The 13,370-nt window shown below is 36.1% G+C and overlaps 2 protein-coding genes across 16 annotated transcripts in view; one reads left to right on the plus strand and one right to left on the minus strand.

Moving 5' to 3' along the window:
* TASOR (transcription activation suppressor) overlaps positions 1-4,001 on the plus strand; it is a 62,777-nt gene extending 58,776 nt beyond the window's left edge. For 2 of the 4 annotated variants that reach the window (XM_059663227.1, XM_059663228.1), the window contains exons 23-24: positions 88-252; positions 1,105-4,001. In XM_059663227.1, coding sequence (XP_059519210.1) covers positions 88-252; positions 1,105-1,565 — 626 coding nt within the window. In that variant the 3' untranslated portion in view covers positions 1,566-4,001. Of the gene's footprint in view, positions 1-87; positions 253-831 lie in introns of all 4 variants that reach the window. The other 2 variants (XM_059663229.1, XM_059663230.1) reach the window with 1 other exon arrangement.
* Positions 2,690-13,370, minus strand: part of CCDC66 (coiled-coil domain containing 66) — an 82,796-nt gene continuing 72,115 nt past the window's right edge. For 11 of the 12 annotated variants that reach the window (XM_059663239.1, XM_059663235.1, XM_059663236.1 and 8 more), the window contains 5 exons: positions 6,194-6,684; positions 5,568-5,608; positions 4,628-4,863; positions 4,296-4,414; positions 2,690-2,967 (listed from right to left, as the gene is read on the minus strand). In XM_059663239.1, the coding sequence (XP_059519222.1) occupies positions 2,875-2,967; positions 4,296-4,414; positions 4,628-4,863; positions 5,568-5,608; positions 6,194-6,684 (980 nt within the window). In that variant the 3' untranslated portion in view covers positions 2,690-2,874. Of the gene's footprint in view, positions 2,968-4,295; positions 4,415-4,627; positions 4,864-5,567; positions 5,609-6,193; positions 6,685-13,370 lie in introns of those variants that run through there. The other variant, XM_059663243.1, reaches the window with a different exon arrangement.

Raw genomic sequence — 13,370 nt, forward strand, 5'->3', positions numbered from 1 at the left:
GAATTTTAGGAGGGCTGGGAGGAGGCATCATTTGTCCATGCACATTTTTAAGTATTTTACACTCAGAACATTTTCTTTTTAATTTAGAAAAGAATATCCAGATGCCCTCCAATTATACAGATAGTGGAATAGTAGTTGCATCTGCTGAAGCTTTTATGCAAAACTTTAAAAATCTCGTGGGCTATCACAACTCAGTCACAGAAGAAAACCTTCCACTGCTTGGTGCTAATGAGACTCTTGAGTCGCAGTCAGGTAATGTTTTAGTAGTTTTCCTTTTCTTTAAGGCAGACAGAAAAAGAGGAATGGTTTCACTCTTTTCATATGATGAGATGCCTATTTTGAAACCACTCACACCACAGGTAAACAGCTTCAGGGAAGTGTTTCAATGAATTTATCATTTTTAGTATACACAAAATCGCATTTATATACAGTAGTCAATACAAGCTGTTCGTTTCTGTGGACTACACACTATAAAGTAGGCATTTTCTCTTTGAGGTATTGTAAGCTTTATTGGCTGCTGTTATCAGCGAAGGGGTCATATTTTTTAAAAGGACACCAGAAGTGGGGATTTGGCACTGGGGTACTAAATATCCCCAGATGTACAAAGTAATTTAATACAAAGTAGTAGGGATATCCATAGCTTTAGTCTTTCATGCCATTAATGGCCTCTGCTTTGGTTCCAGGTTTTATGTAAAAGATGCCTTTTTGTTTTTGATGAAAAGCAGAGATCATTTGATAGAGCTAACCAGTTTAGTTATCCAGTGAAGCTAGATGTCAGAATTTTTATTTTGTATTTGTCTTGTCAAATACTGAATTACCGTATAACTTTAGATGCTGTTTTGACATTAACCCCTTTGGAGCTGGGAGTTGGGATTTCCCAACATTAAACGTGAACACATTTCGCAGAAGCTTTTAGCATCGGATTATCTGGACATTCACACCTAGTGTGAGTGTTGTGACTAAGTGAACTTGTGGCAGAAGACCAAGATTTAAGGGATTGTGGACTTGCAGACCCTGACGCATTATATTGTGTGAGTAGTGTATAATTTTAAAATTTAAATTGTGTATTTCAATAGAGTAGGACTTTTTGTTTTTTAAATGTAGCTCTTTTAGAAAACGATGAAAAGGATGAAGAGGATATGTCTCTGGATTCAGGGGATGAAATCTCAAAAATAGAAGTGTACAGCAGTTCAGAAATATTGGCGAAAGAGACCAAAGGATCACGTGGAACAGATCAAAATAAGAATATTCAAATTGAGTTGCAATCGTCTCTTGACGTGCAAAAAAGTTTATTAGAAGATAAGACTTATCAAATTGATTCTGAAGAGAGAGCTTCTGCTGATGCAAGCTCTGAAGGACAGAACAACAATTCAGCTGAACAAGATTCATATAGCAACTTTCAGGTTTATCAAAATCAATTAAATATGTCCCATCAGTGTAGTCATTTTAATGTTCTCACTCACCAGACATTTTTGGGAATACCATATGCCCTTTCATCGAGTCAGTCTCAAGAAAGTGAAAATTACTTTTTATCTGCTTATACTGAAAGCTTGGGGGAAAAATGATTTTGCAGGCCATCTTCAAAAGAGAAATAGTTACAGTTAACTTTTTTTTACATAGGTTGTTAATGGACTTTTTTTCTGTTTCTTAAAAGTGAATTAACAATTTATATTTCATTCTTTAAGCAAGAGGTTTCTGTCCTTTCTCAAATGTTTTTCCCCCTCTTATTTAAATCATGATGGCCTGTTACAGTTAAAGCATATGAAAATTGAAATAAATATATATATATATTTTTAACATATATTGTACTTGAATTATCTCATGTTGGCACTTTTTAAGTTTTATGTTTGTATGTTATCTGTACTTTGGCTTCAAATTGAAGTCGTTTATATATAAAACAAGGTGTTTGCAAAAGGATAGTGAACAGCAATGGCTTTCCTCTATTGTTAGATGATACCAACTACTTTTGCTGAAATGATGTATCAACTATTTATTTTCACTTAAGCTTTTGTATAGTGTTTTTACACAGGTATAAGCCAGTGATATTAATATTTACAGGATTTTGGCTCAATACCTCACGATTTATCTAACAATTCCGTTTCATTTTTAGATTATAAACTATGTACATAAGACTTAGGCCTTAATACCAGGCAGCATTATTTTTTATCTTCTGGCATGTTGCTAAAATTCTGGTCAACCTATTATTTTAGAGTACTTGGTAATTATTTCCAGTGCTTATGTGACCCTTGACTTATCCTAATTCAATTTCAAAAAATAGGTTTATTAAAGGCACTGGACAATTTGGAACAAACCCTTTGCCTATACATTTATAAACTGGTAGTCTTAGAAAAGAAGTATCTTTTTGAGGTGGTAAGTACTTTAATGCTAGATTAAAATAACTTTTTAAATTCACAGATAAAGTATGTGGTGGAGACAAATTTTAAACCCATAGCTATTGCCAATAACTGCCTCTCCATTACTAATGCAAACTTGTAAAAGTCATAAAAGTTGGGATCTATTAAACCAGACTTTTCCTTTGGCACTTCAAAAGAAGACCTTTAAATGTTTTATAGAGCAAAATACATAGGTGTTTAAAAAGTGTGGAACAACATTGTCTATTAACAGATTACAGACTCCAGGCTGTGTTAAGGTAAGTAGGAATGTGTTTTTATAGGACTTAATACCCAGATTGTGACAGAGCAGAAAAGTGTTTTATTGTTAAAAAATAATTATATATACATATACAGCATTTTACTACAGAATATACAAATTTTAAATAAGCATTTAAAAATAAATCTAGGCTATTTGAAAAAATACAGTTAAGCAACGAGGACATTTTATAATTTGGAAGACAAATGTGAAGGATTTGATTTTCTATATTGAAAATGAAGAACTAAAGTTATCTTCTTGATTGGCAGCTAAAGGCATGAGATTAGTTTCCAACTCCCTTTGCTTCTGGAGAAGGCCCTGAAATCACATCGATATGTTAGTAAGGTGTGTAGCTATTACAATATTTGAAGATTATATTTTTAGTATAGAAACAAATAGGGATGACTTTATTCTTAAAGTCAATATAATTATGGGGCTGAAATTCCCCCCTTTCTGTCCGCCAAATGCTCTTAGTGCAGTGATGGCGAACCTATGACACGCGTGTCAGAGGTGACACGCGAACTCATTTTTTTGGTTGATTTTTCTTTGTTAAATGGCATTTAAATATATAAAATTTAAAAAAATTTCTATATGTGACATAGTACCAGAGTTAAGTTAGGGTTTTTTTCAAAATGCTGACATGCCGAGCTCAAAAGGTTCGCCATCACTGCCTAGTGTTTAGTGGCTAATACAAAACCCTGCTGAAATAATATGGGGATGAATGTGTACATCATATTCCTTCATCCTGACCTGTCTCCACAAAGTAGTTTTAGGTAAAAAATCTAAATCTGTATGAAACCAAACCTATCATTTAAAAAAACAGAACAGTTTTCTTCATAATCCTGTGTTAGTAAGGATTATTTTCTAGGTCTACAGAAAGAACTAGTAAGCAATACTTGAGTCACCAATTTGCAATGCAAGAGGCATTGCTGATAAATGACTTAACATGGAAAAAGGCATTCCTAAAATGGCAGTGTATTTTCCCCAAATACAAAAGGCACACTGTGAATCAAAACAGCAGAAAAAAATTTGCGAGCCTTTTTTTTTTTTTTTTTACCTAAAAAAGATTAGAATTCACATAATTGGTCTGGGATAAAAAGTAGTCTGAGTAAGGTTATACATATAATTTCATATTGCATTCTATTCTTTGGGACTTGTGTCAATGTTCAATTCTAAACACTGCCAACACATCCACTTTTTAAAAAGTGTGAACTGCATTTCTAAGAATCTCTTATACCATAATTGTATATTTATTTTCTGCCTTTGGTTTTAGGGCCTTATTGATTGGTCATGTCTTACAATGTATGAATTTGTTTTTCATTCAATAAAAATGTCTTAATATTTGAACTGTATCATTATTTGATGCTGGAAATTCTTAAAGCATGGCTAAGTGAAACAAACTGAAAGTCGTTTCAATTCAAGAATAACATATATAGGGTGGGGCTAAAGTAGATTTACAGTTCTTATAGAAAATAATACAAAAATATAAACTATAAACCTACTTTTTCTCCATCCCTGTAGATACTGATTTTTAACTGGGATGCAGTCACATAAATCATGTAACCAACCTGGCATTTGGTAAAAGAGTCATCCCAACACAGACAAAGAAAAGTCACATCCACACTTCATGAAAGAAAAGTTCATACCTGTCTCAGTTCTGATAGTCCCTTTAGGATTGCTTGCTGTCTATCCCTGTTTTTCACCAAGTTAGGATTAAGAAGTGGGTCCCTGTCCAAGTCAAATAGCTGTCGTTCTTGGTCACAATCTAAAGCCAGATGAAAATGACAAAAACATTTCTATGATATATATAGCACTATGCCATAATATATTCTAAGGATTCATAATGAATTTATATCCTAGGAAAGCACCAAGCAAAATTTAATAATGGACCTCAAAAAACTTGGGCAAACCTTGTTAAGATACTTTCTAGGATAGGAATACCAATTTTGAATTTACAATTAAAGGGGAGAATACTTACTATGTGGATTTTGATACTGAGGATCCTGGGTTAGAGGCCTAGACAATGGCGCATCTGGATCAAGGTAATAGATCTCATTGGTTCGAACATAGGGAATAAAATGAGATGGTTCAGAAATCCTGGGTGATAACTCTGTTTGATTGCCTCCTGAGATCAGATCCTCTCTTTCGTAATTACTGTTTTTCAGTGTCTGTTGAGTTCTGTTTTTCATCACAGGAACTGGTGGTGATTGACACCTGTATTTTTCAAAAAAAAAAAAAAAAAAAGCATAAGGACCAATGTAAATTGTATATTTCAGATTAACCATATCTAATCTTTAATTACATTTCAATTTATCCTAAATGTACTTATAACACCTTTAGAAACAGAACGGGATTAACTTGAGTTTTTAATAGTACTTGCTAAAGATATGTATACTCTCCTGGGGGTGGAGTGGGATAGGGATTAAACTACTAGATCCTGGGGGTCAACACTAGGTTATTTAATTCTAATGTTTCTCAATTCATCATAAAGTAATATACTTACATCTGACCTAAACTTGCTGTTAGAGCCACATTCTGAGACAACTCTGAACCAGCTATTTCTTACATAAAGACATAAAAATTCTAAGTTATAAATCTCTCATTGGTTAATTGAATTTTTCATTATTCACACCAGTCATTTCTTCCCTCCCCCCACACAATCCAAGCAGAATGTCTTAGATTGACACTTGTTTACATACCTAAACCCAATCCAACTTAGCCTTCAAAATCTAGGTAATTTTAAATGCCAGCTACCCTTTCCCTTAAACCTCTATTCCTCACCTCAAAAATCACACTTTCATGTTTCTGTCTTCAAATACATATATACTTGACCTCACCTATATTTTGAGCAAATATGTTGTATCTTTTGTACCACATACACAGTACTAACTATGGAAATCAATCTATTCATAACATACCTTTCTTTGCTGAAATAATTAATTTTCAGAGGTTCTTCTTCCTAAAAGATGGATAAATGCAGAAAATAGTAATAGTATTTGCATATGTTTCCACAATACTTTGTGTTTATTTGTTGAAAAAAATCTAAGGATAATATTTGGATAAAAGATACTAGATGGACTTTGTAATTTTCCACAGTCAGAACCAATCCATTATTTTCTGATTTTATAAATTATCCTGTTTATATGGATCATAAGTTCTGAATGGGTATTTGAATAAAGAACAGCTTTAATCTATATAAGGTTTAAGGGTAAACTTTTTCTATAAAGGACCGGATAGTAAACACTTGCCTTTCTAGGCCATATGATCTCTGTTTCAGCTACTATAAATAGCAGCTGCTGTGTGAAGCCAGCCAAAGTAACACATAAAAGAACAAGCATAGCTGGGTATCAACAATTTTATTTACAAAAGCAGGCAGCAGGATGGATTTGCCCATGGGCCAGTTTGCCATCCCCCAGTGTAAACCAACTCCAGTTCAGACATAGAAACAGCCTTGTGAAAACATGCATGTGGGGAACTGTGTTTTCAATCTAGAACATCAGTACATGTTCTTAAATATATTTTAAGATAGAAGAGCTTTCTTTACCTTTTTGACTAAATGCCACCTGAACTTTGGCTCTGTGTCTTGATGAGATGAATGAAGAACTGGTGAAGTGCCTCTGTTTTGAGAGAGGTTTCCAGGATTATTTCTTTCTACTAAATGTAGCAGTTCCATTTGCCTTCTTACTTTTTTTTCTTCTCTCTGCTTTTGAAGCTGTTTAGGGTACTTTTCTGATGCTGGAATATACCCTTTGAGTGGTTTATTTATATTCCATTCAGGTCTTTTAGAACATTTCTTCATATGTTTTGTTTGTTTCTCTGTTCTTGTGAACTGACTACACTGGTCATTACACCAACTGTGTTCTTTTTCTAAGTTGGCTCCTTTATTCTGACTTCTTAGTTCTTGTTTTTTCTGAGTGTTAAACTGTTCATTAAATTCTGCAGGAATCTCGGGAGATGAACAATGTATAATTTCCCTTTCCATTACTGATCCACACTGTGATTCTGCGCTGGTGAATATTGCAATATTTAAGTCATCTGAAAAAAGAGCTTAATATGATTCTTAAAATTGTGGTTAAAATATACCTAACAAGATTTACCATTTTAAAATAATAATTGTTGTATTACTGCCCTCTAAAATGTTTTTCTTAAAATTCTTAAAACACATTCTATACCCATTAAATATCTCCCATTCCTCCCACTTCAAAGTCCCTGGCAACCACCATTCTACTTGTTTCTATGAATTTTATTACTAAGTGCCTCATGTAAGTAGTCACACAGTATTTGTCTTTTTGTGACAGGCTATTTTTCACTTAGCATAATGTCCTCAAAGTTTATCCATGTTGTAGAATGTATCAGAATTTCTTCCCTTTTTAAGGCTCAATAATACACTGTATACCACATTTGTTTATCCACTCATTTGTCAAGGGACACATAGGTTGTTTCCATTGTTAATAACGCTGCTATGAATATGGGTGTCCAAATATCTTTTAGAGATCTTACTTTCCAGTTCTTGCAGGTATACAAGAATTCCTAGATCATATGATTTGCTATATGCACCATTTTACATTCCCACCAATAATCACAAGGGTTCCAATTTCCTCCATTAAACCATTTTAAAAAAATCTATTTTTATTGATTTTAGAGAGGAAGGAAAAAGGAGATAGAAACATCAATGATGAGAAAGAATTAATGATCGGCTTCCTCCTTCCACACTGGGAATCAAACCGTGACCACCTGGTTCATAGGTCAAAACTCAAACCACTGAGCCTGTGGCTGGGCTTTTAAACCATTAAGTGTACAGTACAGTGGCATCAAGCACACTTCCAATGCCACACAATTTTAGAAACTTTCAACACCCCAAACAGAAACCCTGTACCCACTAAGCAGAATCTCCCATTTCATACACTCTCCCAGCCCCAGCAAGCTCCACTCCACTTTCCGTCTCTAAATTTGTTCACCCACCCTAGGTTTCTCAAGTGGATCATCTATGCCAGGGGTGGGCAATCTTTTTTCTGCCAAGGGCCATTTGGATAATTATAACATTCGTAGGCCATACAAATAATCAACTTAAAAATTAGCCTGCGGTATTTGGTCAAACATGTAATTAACTCATCCCTAATGCCTTGGCAAGGCTTTATACAATCTGCAGGCCGGATGTTCCCCACTCTTGATTATGTTATACTATATATCAGAACTTCGTATGATTCATTCGTAGCATCACATAATATAGACATTTTCTTTTAGACCATTTTTTAAACAAAACCCCACAGGATTGTCTTGGCTTTCACTTGAATATATAAATACCATATGTAATACCATCTTATATACTTAAGTATACTTCTGAGAAAAAGTCTACATTTTTTTCTATCAACGGTAACTGACAAACTTTTCATCAAAAGCAATGTAAAAAATATCTTGTGAGATGTGAAGTTTTCTTGGTTTGAAATTAGCAAAGTACATAAAAATAAAAGGATCTGGAAAATATCCTTCAGTTTTCATTCCAGAGGAAGTGGGGGAAAAGAACTCCTCTCTTGGAACCAAATTTTTAGGGAAATGTTGCTGTGGATATAAAGTCACGTTGCATTTCATGTTCTTTTACCATTCATATGCCATAAGCACCTATAGACTCAAGTGATGGGCCTTTTTAAATTCAAAATAGTGTGGCAGTTAACTAGTTTAAGTCCTTATCTCATATCTCACGTACCATTGTGCTTTCCCTGCAGATCATTGCTCAATCACATACAACCTTTCACTTTTTTCCATTGTAAAAAACAGGAAAAGTTTCACCACTCAAGAAAAAGAGATACTGAAATTTTTTATCTATCTATCTATCTATCTATCTATCTATCTATCTATCTATCTATCTGTGTATATATATATATGGCTAAGTTACCTATTGTATGTCCGTCTGACTGGTACATATGACGTGCAATGGCAATTTAAAAATAAATGTTGACTCGTGCGTGTGCGATACATATAAAGCACTCGCTGGTGCCAATCTAGACAGAGTAGGAATATTCCTACCTGAACAAGTTTTTGGACATGGTCAGTTATAATGTTGCTTTCTCTCAAGTTCAAACAGCGTGTGACATTAAAGTTGTAAATACTTCATCACAAGGGAAATTAGTCAAGCACTCAAAGTGTTTTTACTCTTAATGTGGTATACAGGGAGATAATAGAATAAGTTTAATCAATTTATCAGTCGTTGTTTTTATCAATTTTTATATCATGTCTTTGTTACAATGTTGTTTATCAATTTATTATTTTCATATAAATTTTATTAATTTTCTTTCATCTCTGACATTCTATTATAGAGAAAGGGCAAATAGCGATATTAAAATATTTCTTCTAATTAATTTCCTTTCAATGTGCAAGAATCTGCACCGGGCCACGAGTTAAATTTTAATATTCAGTGGAGGTGCTCAGCTAGCACAGCTGTACTATATAAACAATTGAACAACCACCTTGGAAAGACTTTAACTTATGATTAGAATTTTAAATTTACAAGTAACTACAGGGTTCTTTATTCTGTTCCACTGACCTATGTGTCTGATAACAAAATGACTAATGAGAAGGTAGCACACAGATACAGAGTAGGTTTCCTGGACAAAAGAATGATTCATGTCCTAGGTGGGACAGTACAAGATTTCATCATACCACTCAGAATGGCATGCAATTAAAAATGTATTGTTTCTTTCTGGAATTTTTCATATAAAATTTTTGCACCACAGTTAATCAAAGTTAACAGAACGTAAAGTGAATATGTGGATAAGGGAGGACTTCAAGAGACTCACTTGTGTGTGTAAAGACACACACAAACTAAAAGTAAAGAGATGATAAAAGAAGGACATTATATAATGATAAAAAGGTCAATCAAACAAGAGGATATAATGTATAAATATTTATGTACCCATAAATATATGAAGCAATTATTAACAGACATAAAGGGGGGAAATAGCAATGTAATAATAGATGTTAATACCCCCACTTACATCAGAAAATCAGTAAGAAAATATTGACCATACAGGAAATGGTAGACCAGATGTAATTCACAGATATATACAAAACAGCCTAACCAAAAGCAACAGAATGCACATTTTTCTTGAGTGCACACAGAATATTATCCAGGATAGATCATGCGTAAGAACACAAAACAGGTCAATAAATTTTTCAAGACTGAAATAATACCAAACACTGTTTTCCAACCACAATAGTATGAAACTAAAAATGAATTAGAAGGAAACTGAAAAATCACAAACATGTGGATATTAAACAACATGCCACTCAATAACCAATGGGTCAAAGAGGAAATCAAAAAAATTTCAAAAAATACCCTAAGACAAAATGGAAATACAACTGAAAGTTATGAGATGTAGTAACAGCAATTCCAAGAGGAAAGTTCATCACAATAAATGCGTACATCAAGAAACAAGAAAAATCTCAATCTATACTGTAAGGAACTAGAAAAAGAAAAATGACAAAAAGTTAGTAGATGTAGCATGAGTGGGGGAGGGGGGGAGATGGGGGTTTAATGGGGGGATTAGGACACATTTGTAATACCTTAACTAATAAAGAATTTTTTTAAAAAGTTAGTAGACGTTAGGAAATAACACAGCAGAAATAAAATAGAGACTAAAAAGACAATAGAAAAAATAAATGAAACTAGTAAGTTATACCAAACATTCAAAGAAGAATTATTACCAATACCTTACAAAAAAATTGAATAAGGGAATGCTTCAAAGCTAATTTTATGAAATGAGTATTACCCTGATACTGAAACCAGAAAAGTATGCCACAAGAAAGTATAATCACAACCCAATACCCCTCATAAACACACATGCAAAAATCACCAGCAAATATTAACAAAGTGAATTCAACAATACATTAAAATAATTATACACCATGAGGAAGTTTGATTTATTTCAGGGATACAAGGATGATTCAATACACGCAAATCAATGAGAGAAAGAATACAAATTATATGATCATCTCAACAGAGGCAGAAAAGCATTTGACAAAATTCAACTTACATCCTATATAATAAAAGGCTAATATGCAAATAGACCGAACAACGGGACAACCGGTCAATATGATGCGCACTGACCCCCAGGGGACAGACAACACAGGAACTGCCCCCTGGTGGTCAGTGTGCTCCCATAGGCAGAGTGCCACTCAGCCTGAAGCCCTGGGCGGGGCTCACGGCTGGCAAGCGCAGCAGCGATGGCAGGAGCCTGTCCCGCCTCCGTGGCAACGCAAAGGATGTCCAACTGACAGCTTAGGCCCCAGAGAGGGGGCCTTAGCCATCAGTCGGAAATCCCCCGAGGGCTCCCCAGACTGCGAGATGGTGCAGTCCAGTCTGAAGGACACGCCCCCCCCCCCCCCCCCAGTGCACGAATTTCATGAACTGGCCTCTAGTTTATAATAAAAACTCTCAAAGTGAGTAGAGAGGAAATGTACCTCAACATAACAGAGGATTACATATGCAATGGTGAAAAGTTGAAAGCTTATTCTAAGACAGGAACAAGACAAAAGTTTGCTCACTCTCGCCATTTTATTCAAGACTAGAGGCCCGGTGCACAGATTCGTGCAATGGTGGGGTCTCTCAGCCTGGCCTGCACCCTCTTAGAATCCGGGACCCCTTAAGGCAGCGGTTCTCAATCTGTGGGTCGCGACCCCTTTGGCAGTCAAACGACCCTTTCACAGGGGTCGCCTAAGACCATCCTGCATATCAGTATTTACATTACGATTCATAACAGTAGCAACATTACAGTTATGAAGTAGCAACGAAAATAATTTTATGGTTGGGTCACAACATGAGGAACTGTATTTAAAGGGCCAGATGGTTGAGAACCACTGCCTTAGGGGATGTTGGACTACCGGTTTCCGTCCAATCTCCAGGGCCTGCGGAGATCGGGCTGAAACCAGCAGTCTACCATCCCCCAACAACGTAGTAGTGCGTGAAGCAGCAGGCAGCCAGGGAGGAACCCAAGGCTGGGCCGGGTGCCATAACGCTCCACTCATCCCGGCCCTGCTGCGCCTGCTGCCACTCAGTAGGACAATGCCACAGAGGCAGGAGAGGCTCACGCCATTGCGCTGTGCTCGCCAGCTATGAGCCCAGCATCTGCCACTCATCAGTCAGCTGAGTGGCTCGCGCACTGACTGCCAGGGGGCAGCTCCTGCGTTGAGCATCTGCCCCTAGTGGTCAGTGTGTGTCATAGTGACCAAATGGTCACATAGGCTTTTATTTACTAGGTGTAGTAACACATATGTTGATATAGATGCAGTTTGATATGTATGCTATTTTGTTGTATTGACAACAAGCTTCAAAACTTATGTCAAATTTGCTGAAGGTGTTAACATCATAGGTATTTTTACACTTAAAAATGTTGAATTTCATGCCAAAAAAGCATTTGCGGGAAGTTTTAATTCATTATTTTGAAGAGAAGTGCTGCTGAATATTTTGGGAAGCTTAAGGTGAACATGCTCCATCTCAAGATACTGTGAACAGTGGTTTAAACGCTTTAAAAGTGATGATTTCGATATGAAAGACAACGTCCAGGTCAACCAAAAAATTTTGAAGACTAACAATTACAAGCATTATTGGATGAAGATTTGTGTCAAACTCAAAAACAACTTGCAGAAAGATTAAATGTTGCTCAGCAATTTCCAATCGTGTACAAACAATGGGAAAGATTTTAAAAGAAAGAAAATGGGTGCCACATAAACTGAACGAAAGACAAATGGAAAACTGAGAAGTCATCAGTAAAATGTTGCTTCAATGGCACAAAAGAAATCGAATTGTGACTGGCGATGAAAAGGGGATTTGAGAATCCCAAATGCACAAAAATCATGGGTTGATCCAGGTCAACCATCAACATCAACTGCAAGGCCAAATCGCTTCCGAGAGAAGACAATGCTCTCTGTGTTTGGTGGGATCAGGAAGGGGTGCTGTATTATGAGCTTCTAAAATGAGGTGAAACTGTTGATACTGATTGCTACTGACAACAAATAATCAATTTGAACCACGCTTTGATGATGAAACGACCTGAATGTTCCAGAAGACATGGCAAAGTAATTTTGCTTCATGATGATGCACCATCACACACTTCAAAACCAGTTAAAGATACGTTAAAAGATCTTGCCTAGGAAGTGTTAACCCACCTACGGTATATACCAGACCTTGCTCCTTCAGATTACCACTTGTTCTGATTGATGGCACATGCACTTTCTGAGCAGCACTTTAAAACATTTGAAGAAGTGGAAAATTGGGTCTCTGAATGGTTTGCCTCAAAACAAGAAAAGTTCTATTGGGACGGTATCTACAAATTACCTGAAAGATGAGGAAATGTGTAGCTAGCGATAGACATTACTTTGAATAAAGCACTTTTGATGTTTCCCTTGAAATTATCATGTTTTCTTTAGTTACAAAATCCTCATTATTAACCTGTACACCTAGTATATACTAGAGGCCCAGCACACAAAATTTGTGTGCAGGTACGATCCCTAGGCCTGGGCTATCAGGGCCATCTTCCCGAGCTGCTTGCAGCCGGCTCCGCCCACCACCGCCACCAATCCCCGGTTCCGCTTTTGCTATTGGGTGATCTGTGCCTAACAGCTGGGGGAAGGAACCGAGAGGTTGGCTGTTCCTTCCTGCTTGCTGGCCCCACCCCTGCCGTGCGTGGGTGGCCATCAGGCAATTGGAGACTGCCGGCCAGGAAAAC

The sequence above is a fragment of the Myotis daubentonii genome, chromosome 14, assembly GCF_963259705.1.
Source record: "Myotis daubentonii chromosome 14, mMyoDau2.1, whole genome shotgun sequence".
Lineage (NCBI taxonomy): Eukaryota > Metazoa > Chordata > Mammalia > Chiroptera > Vespertilionidae > Myotis > Myotis daubentonii.